This window comes from Crinia signifera, chromosome 6, assembly GCF_055691185.1.
Source record: "Crinia signifera chromosome 6, ASM5569118v1, whole genome shotgun sequence".
NCBI classification, from domain to species: Eukaryota; Metazoa; Chordata; class Amphibia; order Anura; family Myobatrachidae; genus Crinia; species Crinia signifera.
This window is the reverse complement of record NC_139222.1, coordinates 214,303,423-214,320,766: the sequence shown is the minus strand read 5'-3', so window position 1 is coordinate 214,320,766 and position 17,344 is coordinate 214,303,423. Positions and strand designations below refer to the sequence as shown.

The 17,344-nt window shown below is 42.4% G+C and overlaps 1 protein-coding gene across 1 annotated transcript in view; it reads right to left on the bottom strand.

The window, feature by feature from the left end:
• Positions 1-12,724: 12,724 nt before the first annotated feature.
• Positions 12,725-17,344, bottom strand: part of GPRC5C (G protein-coupled receptor class C group 5 member C) — a 38,448-nt gene continuing 33,828 nt past the window's right edge. The window contains exons 4-5 of the mRNA XM_083148777.1: positions 13,698-13,829; positions 12,725-12,783 (exon numbers count right to left, since the gene is read on the bottom strand). Of these exons, the coding sequence (XP_083004903.1) occupies positions 12,757-12,783; positions 13,698-13,829 (159 nt within the window). The 3' untranslated portion in view covers positions 12,725-12,756. The remainder of the gene's footprint in view (positions 12,784-13,697; positions 13,830-17,344) is intronic.

Here is a 17,344-nt window from a genome sequence, read left to right as displayed (position 1 = left end):
AATCAGGATTTTTAACATTGTTCCCTATGGGAAAATCGCGGTCATCGCGGGCATCGCGGGCATCGCGGCCATCCCAATTTACCCGCGATGCCCGCGATTACCGCGATTTTTACCCCCGATGACCGCGATTATGATCGTGGGCGCCCAGATAGGAAACAAGTACCAAAATTTTTGTTCTTTAAAACTTAACTTTTAATTTTTCAAGTATAAAGCATAAAATGGACATACAAACACACATTAAACAGACAAACATATAATCAGTGACGCTTTGAAAAAATGTCACTATTTCCACCCACATTCCGTTAGTGTGTTAATTAAACCTGATGAACCTGATGATGTCTCAGGAAACTTGAATGTCTTCATCACTCTAATGGTGTGGTGGCATCAATATTGGAGGCACTGGTATACCAATAGGTATTGTAATTGCGATAATATTTTCTACAAGTATAGTTGCAATAAAGGAATAGATTCCAACAGTATTGTATGCACAGTCAATTACTAATATGTTGTACTACAATATACCAGTAGACCACAGGTATTTAATACTCAGAGAAATTCATCAAAATTAAAAAAAAAGTATATTTTGTATTAATAAGGAAATTGACAAAATATTAGATACACCGCTATTTACTAATATCTTGCTGCAATGATCATTTGGACCACAATTATTTAGTACTCTGAACAAAGAAAATACATTATTTAGATAGAGTAGTCACTTAAATTGAGTATTCCACGCATACCGATGATTTCCAACAATTTACCATTCGAATTCAAGGGGCTCCAGTTCCCTTTGCGTCTTGCCTTTGCTATTACCATCAACAAAGCACAAGGCCAATCGTTGACTATCGCTTGCTTAAATTTGGAAAATTCATGTTTTTCACACGACCAGTTGTATGTGGCTTGCTGCCGAGTTGGCACACCGAAAAATGTATACGTTTTTACTCCAAATAAAAAAGTTGGGAGTACCCTCAGCCTGAAGGAATAGACACGCACAGCATCTATTAAGCGACGCAGACGTTAAAAAGGGGTGTGGCCTGGTGATGCCATCATTTGCATATGACACTCCCGCATTTACATAGGACACACACTTTTCAACACGCTTTTTATGTTCTAGAAGTTGGGAGGTATGGAAATTGGGCAGGTTTATTACATATATTACATTTAAGAGAACACAAATTACCCTTTATCTGATGTTAATACTGTTCTCACATACATTGGGCTTGCCACAACAACAGTGAGAGCATACAGTAGGAGCAAGTTTCATCTTTGCTCCTTTGGCCATGGCTAGCCATGGCTATTCTATTGTTCTCAGCTGCAATACGTATTGTATTGACCAAAGGAGCAAAGATGAAACTTGCTCCTACTGTACATGCTGAATTCATACACACACACAACAGTATGCTCATGGAGGTGGCTAGATTCTAAAGAAAGCCAGCACCTTGACTAAAAACAATCACATCTACCATAAACAGGTAACAAAAGAAGGGCCAATAAAATAAGAAAAACCCATGCTTGCCCTTAAACACAGTGTCAGACACACTGCACTTTGCTTTGAGCTCTTAAGGTTCGGAGGGCGATGGAGGGAGGATGTGGGGCCCTCATAAACAATCCGCTCCGTCCACTGTGCATGCACAGATGATGGAGGGGGTCTTAACCGACCCGCATGAGCGCTCATCGGCCATCTGGTACCATATACACACAGTGCGATAACATGAGCGATATTGCTCATTTTATCGCATCTTTAGAAACAACAGAAGGCCCTAGGCCAGGCATGTCCAAACTATGGCCCTCCAGCTTTTGTGAAACTAAAAGTCCCATCATGCCTTGCCACAGTTTTGCTATTAGGGAATGCTAAAACTATGGCAAGGCATGCTGGGATGTGTAGTTTCACAACAGCTGGAGGGCCACAGTTTGGACATGCCTGCGCCTAGGCAATGACAAGGTCACCCTTGCTATGCCTGTATTTGTAGCCATAAACAAAATAAACTTGTGATCTTCTGATAGTGAGAGCATGTTCTTTCTTTTAGAACATGCAATTGGCATTTGAAATTGCTTGTCAAGGTAAGTAAAATTCCAGGATTTGTCAAGAAGTTTCGGGACAAACCTTTCTCTGTGTGTAAAAACGTTATTACATGAAGACCTCAGTGTGCGCAGTCACCGAATGCACATCACTAGTTAAGGAGGAAGGAAGTCTTGCTTCACATTTACTTATTTTGCAAGGACAGAGAGGTCAATAGAGGAGCTAAGCTGGCGGAGGAACTGAATCATTTATGTAGGGGTAATATTTTGCAGGATGTGTGTGTTTGTGTGTGTGCGCACATGTGCTATTTGTAATGAATCGAATTCTTGACAAAAAAGAGGAAAAACACGAACAGGAAAACATTAAACAATGTTTAGGGTCAACAGCTCTGCTAAGGAGACAGAACTGCTCTGGGTAAACATTAGTGATAAATATGCTGGTATCCAGGGAGTGTAATTGTGAGATTGCCACTAAATGCAGAGATTTACCTAGGTTGCTTGTACAAAGGTGGGTCTGAGGCTACAATGTCCCGTGTCGCTGACTGAAGCCTTATATAGCTACTTTGTGCTGTTGGGGGGACCCTGCTCATTTTACAGCACTATTAATCTGCAGCTTCTACTTCTACAGCACTATTAATCTGTAGATGCTACTTCTGCCACATGCACACTACATGTATGAGCATCGCAGTGGCCAAATACAAATCTAGGCATCCAAAGTAAAAAGTGCATGTAACTCTGTTTTCTCTGTGCCAACATTTATTATTTTATTTATTTATTTATTAACAGTTTCTTATATAGCGCATACATATTCCGCAGCGCTTTACAGAGAATAGTTGAACATTCACATCAGTCCCTGCCCCAGTGGAGCTTTCAATCTATATTCTCTACCACATGTACACGCACACACATTCTATGGTTAATTTTGTTGGCAGCCAATTAACCTACCAGTATATTTTTGGATTGTGGGAGGAAACCGGAGTACCCAGAGGAAACCCACGCAAGCACGGGGAGCACATACAAACTCCGCACAGTTAGGGCCATGGTGGGATTCTAACCCATGACTTCAGCACTGTGAGGCAGTAATGCTAACCATTACACCATCCGTATCTACCAGTAATGGCTGGAATGAAAGACAAAGAAGATATAGAAAACTTAAGAAAAAAAATGATAGAAAAATGATGAAAAGCATATTAACTATACAACAAGCAAATCTTTTATATGGATTCATTAATATTATCTGTTTTATTTTGATAGATTTTATGAATTCTTTATTGAAGAAATGGTTGTGCTCCAGCTGTTATGTGACCCTCTGCATTTATATATGCCAATTTAGTGGTCTTATATCTATTTCAAAATATACTGTATATGGGTATGGATCATTGGGTCGACCAAATATTTGGTCAACATGCATTGAGTCGACCACTGAAAGTCAACATGGCTTAGGTCAACGCAAGAAATAGGTTGACTTGCCCAAGGTCGACATTGTTGGAAGGTCGAGACAAGCATTAGGTTGACGTGTTCTGCCAGATGGCACAGCCGGGTCGGCATAGCAACAGGAAATTCAGGGGGGGGGGGGGGGTGTCTTGGCATAGGGGGAGATATCAGGGCATGACAGAGTGGAGGAGGATGATGGTGAGGACATGGCTGTGCATTTGCATGACCACTTTCAACCTATACAATGTCAACATTATAACCACACCCAATTTCCAGGAGCCTCCCGGCAGTTCCGGGAGAGTAGGAAAGTATGGTTTGATATGGAAACCTACGCCATCTACACATGGCTCTCATTTTCAAGAACCTCGTAATTTTTTGGGGAGGGAAGAGGTCCTGTTTGCAAATAGGTTTCATGGAGGAGAGATGTTGGGTTCACAGAACCTGAAGGATCTAGGGCAGTGAGCAGGGGACCCAGCGCATGACTGGCAAGCTCTTGGACTCAACCTGCTGCAGGTTGAGCAGAAGTTACATTTTCAGTTGCACAATCTTGGCGCATCTGACAGGTGACCACCTGGGACTGGAGCTGCAACTTCGGAGATGGTTCTCCGTGGATTTAAATAAGCAGGCTAGGCTGAGTGTAATTATGTCCATCTTGGTTAAGGAACATACAGAAGATATCAGTCTATCTATCCGTTTACTTTAATACATCCTACATCCTATATGTTTAGTATATACATTGACTCTTATTAAAGCAAGTGGGGGAAAAAGTGACATTAACGTACCAGTAAACTGATAGCCTGCAGTCTCATGAATAATTCTCAAATCTACAAAATGACTGTATCCACAGTAAGTAGGTGTTGGGGATGCCATGATCTTGTCTGCCCACTAACTAATCATATGTCTGAAGCCAAATTAATTACAGATCTGTCCATCTAGTGATTGGGTCAAAAAAACTTCAGATATTCTTACTTAACATTATTTTTCTCCATAGTCTGTTATGTGTTGTGATGTCTTTAGTAAATGATTACTATTAATTACAGGGGAGGAACTTTGGAATCTGTCCTAGGACCTGTTACGATTTTGACCTTGAACAAAACATATAATGGACACAGCTTGTCACTATAGACAGTATGGGCCTATTTATTAAGTATTTTTAGTCCAGAAAAACAATGGGGAAACTCAGGATTTAAAATATTTAGGATCAGATCTATTATTACATGTTTAATGCAGAGGATATCTGAGATGTATATTCTACTTTAAATGCATAGCTTTGTTTTCTGTCTCCGTTAAACCTATAGTATCAGGATTTTGTGTAGTTGTGAAGAATATCATAATCATGGGTCAACTTAGGGTTGGTGGCAATAAAATCCATGGATCTGAGTCATTGGGATTTGTGTAAAATTGAGTAAACAGTTAAGGGGCATACACACTGGGCAATTTAAGCCTCATTCCTAAGCTATAAGACTGGATCGCTTAGAAATGAAGCAGGGACTATCGCCCGCAGAAATAGTGCATGCTCCGTCTATCCTGCTTATGTTGATGGGTTTTGCCTAGGCATAGCATAGGCAATACCCTGCTCAGCACACATTGGTGGTGCATCGCATGTGTGCCGTGATGTGTGCTGAATGCTCTGTGCGCCCGGCAGAGAGGTCTCATCGCCCCATGTGTATGGGGCAAGTTGTTACACAGGGATTATAATACACCTAAATTGCATTTTCTCACGGGAATCTCCAAAAATACCAATTATTTTAAATGGAAGACACCAAATGCAGATTTAGGAGATTATTCTGGTCCACACGCAACACTGTGAATTGTGCAGTGAGCAGTGTTGCATATGGATTAAACGTGGCCCGCTGCTCGCTCAACCGCCCGCTTGGCAAGTTCTCCGCATGGCTGCGAATGGATATTTTGCATAAACATCCATTCGCAGCCTTGGGTGCGAGGGTCAAATCATTCCATGGTCGCCAACCAGCTAATGATTTGGAAGGTACATGCAAAACTAAAATACTCTCTGGTGTCTTTGCATGTTCCCTGTACAGGAAGAGGGTGAGCAGCTGACATCCGGTGATGTCAGCTGCCCGGCCCCCGTGTCACTGCCTAATTTCAATGTGATCGCCCAGCGTTTTAGTGGGAACACCCATGAAACACTAGGCGTTCCCATGAGCGCAGCCTGTTGCCACTGCCCCACACCCGCACTGGTGGGTACGAACGGGACGGCAAGCTAGCAGTTCACCATGCCCGCTTGCACCCAGTGTATGCACATGTGCCAAAATGGACATGCGCATAAAGAAAACATCGCTCCCCGTGCAAATGTGCAGGGGAGTGTAGCGACCAGAATAACCTCCTTATTACATTGCATACGGTAATTCCCAGCAGTAAACTCTTTTTGGAATGCATGTTATCAGTAATGGTTTGGGTATATCATTTACCATCCATATAAGTTGGGCTTTTCTTTTAACCATTATTCTATTTTAGACAAAGATATTTGTTCTTTCTAGGTACGTATAGTTGAGGCCTCCAAGAAAATGATATTGTCTCAATGGATACACCCAGATCCCATACCACTTTCTCTTATCCTACCTCGTTTTATGTATTGATATCAAAATGGCTTGAGTGCTCTCTGGATGTGGACTCTCATGCCAAAAAAATATTTTCTATTTGGTATTCCTTATATCTGTAGGATATTAGGCATTAGGCAGCTGCCTCGGGGGGGCCGGGATCTGAGGGGCGCCACCAAGTCTGCAAATCAAAAAATCAAAGATGTAGGGGGGGAATGTTGAAGTTTTCCCAAGGGTGCTGAGAAACCTTTCACCGGCCCTGACTATACCACCCTCTACCAAAGAGGTTGTTAGGAGGACAGTCAACTTACCTACCTTTATAATTTAGAAGTGGTATCTCAAAGGACATCTTCATTCTAGATTGTTACTGTTGCTATGGAGGTGTAATGTATGCTAGGTAATGGTATGTATAGTAATATTGCATTATTTTAATGCTCACGATCACTGGGTTTTCTTTTTTTCTCCATATTGTTCTCCTTAAATATCCTCTTTGGTTCCCTTAAAATCTATTATTTTGTGAACATTTGATACGCTCTTGTATTTTGATGATAGAACCTTCATTGTTCCACGTCATCTGTTGTAATATGTGTCTGTTCCGAATATTTTTTTAATTCAATTCATTTATCTGCAATTATCACAAAAACGTTGCAGTCAGAAATCTTTAGCAAGGTATCACACTGTTTGCTCAGCCTATTATTGGTGATCACCAGGGTTGCTTTTTTTGGCAAATGACAGTGACAGTGTTGGGCCTGTGTACACAGAGCTGTATTGGCAAAAGAGGTAGTAGGGAAGAGACACTGTCGACTGGTGGTGTAGGTTTGTTAGGAGCCACTTTAATATTTCCCAATGCGCCCAGATGTGTAAATAACGCAAGCAAAGTGATTCAGTTGTAACTAAATTAATTGAATACATAGTTGTCATTTAGAGCAGGTTTATACAGATCATGCCATAATTTAGGCCCCATACATTAGTCCGACTTGTCCTAAGGATAAGTCAGACCTGATTGTCCCGAAGTTGGTTCCCTAGGGTATGAACAGGCGCTTGTGAGGGTTCAGATTCCAGCTGCTGGGGTCCCTGCAGCTCCCCGGGAGGGGTCAAACGCGTTTAGGCACTTCATGTGCCTAGCTTTTCATGCGATTTAGCACATGGAACTCCTGAGGAGTTACAGGTGGAGGGAGCAGGGGGGTGGCGGATGCCAGCGAGGGGACCAAGGAGCGATAGATGGCAGTGGTCAGCGTCGGTGGGCACACTTAAAAAAGCCCATGCAAATGAATGGGCAACCACTGATTGGCTGAGACCTCTCTCAGTCAATCGCTGATTGGCTGAGGGAGGTCTCAGCCAATCAGCAGCTTCCCACGTTTGGCTGAGACCTCTCATGTTAAAGTATATCTACAGTCAACCTACTAATAATCTTTGCACCACTTGTTGCCACTGTGTAATAACACAAGAGCAAGGTCTGTAGTGGAATTTGCTCTCTGCAATTATATTACCATATATCTCTATATAATCAGTAGAAAGCAATTCCTTTGCCAACCCATTTATGGCCCCTATCTCATAAACCTAAGAGTACGATATAGATATTTTATTTGCGTGTATTCCTTTGATAATCAGTGTAGTGGAGTTCAATTCATATTTTTTGTTGTGCCTTTGTGATACATTATCCACTTCATGGTATACTCTTGAAGGTATACATAAGATCCATAAGCAAGCAGTAATCATTACCATTTTATGGATTATGTTGTAGTGTGTACCCGGTCTTGCTTTACTTCATTCCAAATGAAACCATATGTGTTGCAGTGTGAAGCTAGAATGCAGGAGTGAGAGCCTCAAACACATATTTGCTGACATCACTGTTATTTCATTTTAAAATGTTTAGTTTTGCCAGTACTTATATGTTAGTTGGGCGCCCACTAAGCTATTTGCTTAGTTTTCGCGTCCGCTCGCCACACTATATAAAGTCAAATTCATGCCAACATAGATAGAGGGGGTAGGAGCGTACTAACTATAGTGGGCGCCCAACTAACATAAGTACCGTTTTGCCTTCTATTTCTAGTATTCAATATTCCGGAAAGAAAGAAGGTGGTCTCAAAAATGGAGCAGGCAACACACGATGACAAGAATTCTCATTAATCAGTTGCGTGACTCAGATGCGCACCTACAGGCACAGGAGGATGCCCAACTATAGCGCTTTTTTGATAAGGAAAGAGATTTGCAGAATTCATTTAATACGCAGCTTGTGGGTATGCATGAGTGCAATAACAGAGAAGCACAATTGGCCTTCCTTAATGGGCTAGTGTCTAGATTACACAATTCACACCCTAATCCTATGTATTCTCCTTTCTCCTCAGAGGGTTAATTCCATAATGATCCACATTATACCAGAGGGCAACAGTTTATGGAAACAAACCTCACAAATCCACATTGGATGATTGATTGGGGAAAATGTATTTATCCACACTATGCTGCATTTGACAATGAGAAAGACCCAAGTGAAAGAACAAAAACAGAGCACAGGTAACAATTAGCAGTACAATTTTAGTACACAATAAAGCAGAGATGTAGGGAAGCAGATAAGCAGTCTGCATGTTACCAGAGGTAGCACAGAGATAGGGAATGCCGGATAAGAACTGGTGTTCCCTCTACATGCTTAGAAAATCTTGAAACAAATTCCTTATTGTTCAGTGTAGGGATAACCTAGCAACGCAGATACCTCTAGGCATTATCACTGCAAGGGCAGAGTCACCTGTGCAGTTTTACAACTGTATTGTTCTTAATTACTAAAGCTAAAGTACATAAATGTAACTGTTATGGGTCCTCCAGACTGGGAGATATGCCAAGTGCTCTGAGCAGTGCTAAATCCCTCAGAACGCCCTGTGTACTGAGCGATCTGTCAGGGCCACTGTTCTCAGGTGAGAACACTGGCCTTGACACCAACGATTACTAGATTTATCGCTATGGCCCCCACACACGGACCAATGTAGGGATATTTTCTAAGCAATCTATTGAGATCACTAGAACAGGGGTTCTTATACTTGGCTCCACACAGTTTATGTTTTCTAGGTCACTCCTGGCAGGTGCATTCATTACTCATTGACACATTTTAAAAGTGCTACATTTGAAGCTAATTATTTCACTTGTGATTCTATGAGACCTGCAAAATATGTACTGTGCGGGGTCCTGAGGACTGGAGTAGGAGAACCTGTGGCTTAGAAAATTCCCTAAAATCACCCCGTCTATAGGCCCCCTATTAAGGTGTGTGCATTAAGTTTCTGGAAGCACAAAAATTATTTTATTTACAAATTGAACATTACTTTTTTCAAAGTATTCGCTAGAGTGGTATATGCAAATTTACTTGCGCTAAAACCACGATGAAGCTGTAGCTTCCAGTGGCTGAAAATAAACCCCACACATATTAAGCTTGATTTGTAGGAACATGAGGTCACAGGTGCCAGGTCTGAACCACTTCGGAGGACTAGATGGGCCGAACGGTTATCTGCCAACAAATTCTATTTTTCTGGATACATTCACAGGCCAGATAAACCAGCACATTTGTGGCTTGCCCACGCTGCACTAATGTTGGAACTTTCATGGCAGAGCACCTCCAACTGTGGGTTCAATGTGCAGACTGTTGTTCAGTCTCAAGGTCGAAATTGTAGATCCATGATTCACCACCATTGATGATCTCCCCGAGTTTGAGTGGCTGCCATCAAACTTGACAAAAATGCTGTGGCACAAAGTCACCTGTGCCTCCTTCTGATCTCGAGTCAGCTGTTGGGACACCCAGCGTGCAGAAACCTTAGTCAGGTCAAGGTTTTTGTGGAGTATCAATTGGATGGATCCCATTGAGATGCCTATCTTCTATTTTTAACTTGCCATGGTCACCCTGGCATCCATCTCACCTATGTGGTTGTCCTTGGTGATGGTGGACACAGGTCTTGCAGCACTCCTTGCCTTCCAAAGACTGTTTCCAGTGACTATTCCCTGCAAGCCACTTCTGCATAGTTGTTCGGAAAGGTACTTCCTCCCCGAGAGCAGATGGCAGTCGGTCAAAACTCTCCTGCCTTTGCAGATCACTCTTGTAGTCATAGAAGATCAGGACTCTCAAGTGGCCTCTGTTGAGCTTTATAATGAGTTCAAAGGAAATGAACATACTGACTTGTTCTGCGCCTTGACTTTGCATAACCTTACTCAGAGATTACAGTACACAACTCCACCGTGAGATTGTGTCTATATTATCTACGCACTGCACATCTGGAAACTTATTGCACAACCCTCATATTCTATGGATTGATACTCTTGTAGCTGATATCTTTTGAAGGAGTTACCACTTAAAGTCTCTTAAGGTGCCCATACACGGTGCGATGATCGCACCAGTTATGGGCTGGATCGCATCACATGCATTTTGCATGTGATGCGATGGCAGTACAAAAAGTATGTGCAGCACATACTTTTTGTAGTGTGCGATGAGATGCCTGCGGGAGCGTGCTTTGCATGCTGCAAACGCACCGTGTATGGGCAGCTTTAATTTGTATTCTGTTTTATTGTTCTCTTCTACAAAATAAACATTGTATTTATTGTATACACCATAGTAGACATTCAGTAAACATTTTACCAAAGAGGCATACACACGGGGCGATTTCATCCCATTTTCTAAGCAATTTGACTAGATCACTTAGAAATGGAGCACTGATCACTCCTTCTGTATGCCCTGCAGTGATGGCGGCGCATGGTCCCACGCGTTGCTATCGCTCTCAGGGAAAGCCAGCGCTTGCTTGCACCTATTAAAAATGCAGACAGCAGCAGAGCCGGTGGAGGAGGTGAATTGATGCTTGCTTGCGGCATCCATTCGTCTCAAGGAAGGAGGCTGGGGGAGCACAGAAGCTGGGGGCAGTCAGTTGTCATTGCGGGGTCCCGGCCTGCAAATTTCCTGGTGTTTGGAGATGATGTCTGATGGCATTATGCTGGGGACACGCTGGTGTAAAAGGGGGTCAAATGCCAGGTCACCCCGGTGTTTTTGTGTAAACGGGGAAATAGGATAGGATGCAAAATAAATGATTCATCTTATTAGAAATTTGTGAAATAATGACCGCATAACACGTTTTCATTTAAATAAGAGTTTATTGTTTCTTTAACCAGAAAAAAACAAAAGCCATCTAAAACCACAAGAACACAACTGGAGTGTAAGAATTTAAAGAGTTTTCATGGACCATTTAAATAGAAACCAATGTGGGAATGGGTCCAGCACATATAAACTGGGAAAGCATGATCAAAGATCACATGGGCCCTTATTCTGGTTGGTGCGGTCGAGCCGCATATGCGGCTCCGACCGCACCAGACGAATCCCCGCCCACCATACGGTTCGCCACGGCCGTCCGTACACGGACGGCTGGCGAACCGCACGAAAATGGTGGAGGCGTACGCCTCCACCATGCTGGGAGCTGCCCCCTGCATTCGATGGTCGACGACCATCGAAGGCAGGACCGCACGCCGCGGCAGCTCCCGCAAGCTGAGACCACACGGACAATCGTCCGTGTGGTAGCTTGTATGGGGGCTGAAAGCTGACATCCGGCGACGTCAGCTTTCCGCCCCCATGAGTGGCGTCATGCCCTCATTACCATGCGTACGCCCCGCGTTTGCATGGGAACGCCCATGAAACGCGGGGCGTACACATAGGGAAATGAGGGGATGAAGCCCCTCACGCCCCTATACGCCCCCTTTGCGGCGTCTAAATTTTTACCACGGAGAATTCCCCTGCACATGCGCAGAGTGACCTCTGCGCATGTGCAGAGAGAAAACATCGGCGGTACGGCCGCACGCGGGCCGTACCGAGCCGATTAGAATAAGGGCCATGATTCTCCAAACAACCAGGGAATTCCCACATACAGACATACAATCACATTCATACGCAAAATAAAGTGTAAAAATAACTTTACAATTTTTTTTTTATACAGGATGTCAAATAAAATATACAATATATAAGTTTATCATTTTTAAAAAGGTAAGAGACTGGCCAATAAATAATGTGTGAAATAAATGGACTTTTAGAATAGAAAGTTGTCTTGAAGGCACTAAGATATTCAGTAGCATTTTGGCAGCAGCTTTTTAACCTTTATATTGCCATTGGCCTTAAAAGTTTGTCTATTGCTATCCACTTAAAGTGCACCTGCTAGAACACCCAGTGGTGGAAGCCATTTTGTGGTGAGCCAGTAATCATCAAAATGCAGTCTATAACTCCACTAGGAACTAGTGTCATAATTGAGACCCGAGGCACAAAATGGTTGCCTGCATGACTTGTAGGCAAAAAGGATGAAATTCAAAAATGACTGTGCAAATAAAGCTTCAAACCGCATGTGGCTGCATAATGTAACGCCATATCAACCTGAAATTAATCATTTGACCTTACAATGACCTCTATCACCTTCTATTTAGAAGTCACGTTAGACATTTGCCAGGCTGCCTGTAACGGTAAAACATGAGATGGCTGAATATTGATAAATATGTACTTTACTCAACAGACAATGTTTATTTTGGCTTAAATTGCTTACAAGCCTATTAAAAATAACTTTTTAACAGACATTATGAAAATATACGCCCACCAGCAATGACAGTGTACTGAACATCCTACCAAAGATGTTCTACAATTAGTGTCATCGGTGTGTCCCAGAATTATGAACTGTCCGTTGTTTCTGTAAAGGGGGGGGGGGGGAGGGGGGTCTTCCAGCTTTGATTGATGAAGAATCTGATCTCACCATTGGCTGTAGGGGGAGTTTGTCTAAAACAAAAGTGAAAAAACAACAGCAATGTAACAACAGTGTGATAGTAATACAGCAAGCAATGATGTGTTGGCTACTCTGGACCTCAAGGTTATATGCATAAACAATTCCTATTCATCTGAACAAAATGGTTTGAGCACGGTCAGCATGCACACCGCCTCTTGGCTGCCCGGGTACCTTATGGAGTCTTTCACAAAACACTGCGGTATGTATGCAGGGGTTTGGTAATAAGGACCATGGGCACACTGGGATAAATGGAACCGACCAATGAGGATGATATATGGAATTTTAAAATATTAAAAAAAAAGTCAAAATGGTGGCAGAAAGTGCAGGAGGTTTTTCCTTACCCAGTGTGGGCAATGGAGCCAGGGATGGTAAAGCAGAGTGTTCCCAGGTAGTTACACACCCTGCAAGGCTCCAAGGATTTGACTGGGCAAAGGGCAAAACTGCTGTACCACCACGGCTGAACAGTCAAATCTTTGGAGCCTTGCAGGGTGTGTAACTACCCGGGAACATTCTGCTTTACCATCCCTGGCTCCATTGCCCACACTGGGTAAGGAAAACCTCCTGCACTTTCTGCCACCATTTTGGCTTTTTTTGTATTGTTTTTATTATTCCATTTCATTTTAATTCACATGTTTTGAATATTAAAAAGACCATATATCATCCTTATTGGTCAGTACCATTTATTCCAGTGCGCCCAGGGTCCTTATTACCAAACTCCTCCATCAATTCCTAATCATCAGTTACAACAAACTTATAATGCTTGTTATCGGTTATTACATTGTAATCCGGGACTGAACCCTAATGGCTATATATTGTACGATGGCTGATTACTGACAAGGGATTTCATCTGTAATCCTCACAGATCTTACATATTCTATGTACTATATATAAGAATTAGTCTTTATACCTGAGCATTATTTGCATTGTGTCGGCTCTGTGCAGAGTATGCGTCCTCTGCTCTCAATGTGGAGTTTCCGCTGATAGCTGGGTGAGTGTTGGCAGTGGCTCTTGGAATGATTACATCATACGGAAGTTCCCCCTGTGGCCACAACATAGAAAGAAAAGTTATTGTGGTAAGTAGAAAAAAAATACAAGATCGAGTAAATTGATGGAGGGCAATACCTGATTAATAACAATATATTTTACATGGGTTCTTTGAAGAAATCTAAACTAAAAGCTGCCTTATATATTCCCAAAATATATACTTTATATGAAACTGCATACCAAATATATTTAAATACAAATAGCGCATTGTTTGTTTTTCCTGATAAAATAGCTTAAAAATCAATAAAATATCCCCATGTGGCTATAAATTGGGATTTTTCAGTGAGGATCAAGTTTATTTTCCACATTTTACTACAGTGGATGAGAATAATTATTGTATTTGATATTTAGTAAATTGTACTATTCATTGTATGCAAGTGCATTCAAACAATCAGGAACATAATGATAGCTTATTGGATAAGGAGTTCAATATTTTGGTAAGGTGTGTTCATGGCATTTGGATGTAATGCTGAAAAAAAAAAACCTGCTTAAAACATAAAATGTTTATTAACCTATACATACTTTAGTAAAATTACATTTGAAATCTATAGGCTAAGGATGTGGTATGATGGGCCGACAGTCAGGAGTCTGACTGCCATACTCCCAACTGTCGGCCCATCTACCGACATTGGAACCCGACCGCTGGTATTCCGACATGGGGAGCAAGTACAAAAAAGTCCCTTGCGGGTTTGCTGAAGTCAAACGCAGGATCCAGACCAGTCGTTATTTGAACAGTCGGGATGCCAACTGTTGGACCGTCATCGGGCTAACTAGGCTAAACCCCAGCTTACCACTAAGTAAATTTTTTTTATTAAAACCCCACTAAAATGTATTTCTATTGTATGAAGTCTCCCCCACTATAACTGTGCTGACTATAAAAGGAGCTAAATACTGTATAATGCATTTGCTGTACTACAGGACTGCCATGTTGCTTTTATGCCTTTCCAACCACATCCTTCCTAATATTCTACAACACTGTTCTATTACAGTATATCTAACAATAGATTTAGCTTCAGGAACCTGAACATTTGCATGGCCCTGGCCGCAGTATTGGAACCACAAGGCAAAATATGAACACAGCAAATCCTGGAACAGTGGGCTTAGGCCTCTCATTGAGCAGATCTCTATTTGCCTGTCTAAAGCAAGTGAAAACACACAACTCCATTTTACTAAATAATTTTCCTTACTAATAACTAGAGACAGGATTATATGCAATTGCATATGCATATTTTTCCCATTCTCACTGGTTATTGCATATTTTACCTAAAATCTAGTGATGGTGCATATTTTAATCCCCGCCCCCTTTCCACCCACAAGTTACAGCACTGCTTTGACCTGCTGCTGCTGGCCAGGTAGTGGTAGAGTGTGCAGGCTGGGGCAATATGTGCACAGTGTGGGGAACCTTAGATATACGCAATGTCTGACACTGCTCTAGGCTGCCAATCCATGTTGAAAAAAGTCAGTTCGGGGCGGATGCCATTACGAAGCTCCTGAACCTTTGCCTGCCCCTGGCCTGGGACTTTACACCAACAGACAGACTTCTGCAGCAGAGGAGGCGGGCAGAAGGGTTGTGACATCATGTGGCGCAGAGGAAATGCGGCCCAGGGAGGAAGCCTTCCACTGCGCCGCCCTCACATGCTATGCTGACATTTGATCCATCGATGCTGGAGATGAGGGTCCGTGTAGTTGATGCAAGAAGAGCTTTGGACACTGCAGTCTGCTGTAGCAGCCAGGAAAAAAAAGCACTAGACATCTGCAGATGCTGTGAGACTATTTTTGAGGTTTATTTGCAACTAATTGTATGCGGATTTTTAAATAAATAAGTTAAAAAGTACTTTTTTAATTTAGCATATTTTAACACTTTTCATGCATCTTTTAAGTATTTTTCATGCATATTTGCATGCATATTTCAAGCTTTTTATGTTGCATATAATCCTGTCTCTACTAATAACTTAACATTCATGGGTTATACTTCATTAGGACCCCATCATTAAATGCATAAGTTCCTGGCACCTACACCTAACTCTGGGCCCTCTATCAAAATCAACTGGGCTGCTTTTAATGATAGCCACTGAATCAAACCACTACCACTCTGGAGTGTAATGGTGCTGAAGGTGATCAGAACATGTTTTAGCTCTAGTATTGGAAAGGAGGCCATTTATGTCATCACTTATTTAGGTGGAAAAACAAGGTTATTGTACCCAGATAGAGGCTTTGATGGCATTACTGAAAAAATAAAATAAAGATCTGTAACACACCCCAAGGCAAGAAATTGCCCTCTTCTGTATTCACTGGCAGCTATGGATGGTCAGTAAAATAGACCCCATGGCAAGAAATGGCCCTCTACTGTATTCACTGGCAGCTATGGATGGTCAGTAAAATAGACCCCATGGCAAGAAATTGCCCTCTACTGTATTCACTGGCAGCTATGGATGGTCAGTAGAATAGTGACCTTATTGGTAAGTTAGAATACTGCACTGAGGGGACTTTTTGAACTCAAACCATTGATGAAATTTGAATGCAGCAAGCTGTGTTTTGGGCCATTCAGCGCTTGAAATTTGTCAATGACAGTGTAGGTACACACTGGGCGATTCCCGGTACGATCGATATTGATAACTATATCGTGGTGCTACAGGAGAATCGCATAGCACATATACACTGACCAATGTTAGATATATATTGTTAACAATATCGATATTGTGCATATCCTTACTGACATATCGCCTAGTGTGTACTCAGCTTTGCAAACATCTATACATCACTGTTTTGGAGGACCAAGCATACAGAGCACAGTAAGGTCCTATTTTGAGATTATGCAATGGCCATTGAGTAGAAGCAGGGAAGGGGACACCAGAAGGTATCCGGACTGATCATAGACTGACTTCTGACCGACAGTCATATGGTCGACCACTAATGGTCAAAAGGTCGACATGCATTTCTTTACAAAATTTTCAGCCAACATGTGCCGACAGGTGGTATTTTGTGGCCTACCATCCACTAGGGCATGGAGGGAGAATAAAATAGTGTGCCGAGCGCAGAGATGTACCGAGCCCGAAGCATGGCGAGCGGACGCGGTACACTGTCGACCTATGTCGATATAGACACCCTAAAAACATTCAAAATTCACATTGACATTTTTCCATGTCGACCTTTAGACCCTGTCCACCATTAGTGGTCGACCATAAGACTATCTATCATGAGTCAGTCTATGTTTCATACCATAAACCAGGGGTGGGGAACCTTTTTTGTGCTAAGGGACGTTTGTATGGGGAAAAAATCCTTCGGGGGCCATATGTAAAAGTCTCTCTTACAAACTGTCCTGCTGCAGCCGTCCCACGCTCCGGAGGCTGCCGTTGACTAGGACTGACAGTCTTTGGCTGCTGTTGATTAAGAGGAATCTCGTGAGAACTACCGCCCTCTTGTGAGAATTCCCCTGTACTTGACTCCCGGCAAAGCCTCCGGGCGGATGGGCAGGCCACTCAGACCGGCTAGGGGGCTGCATATGGCCCC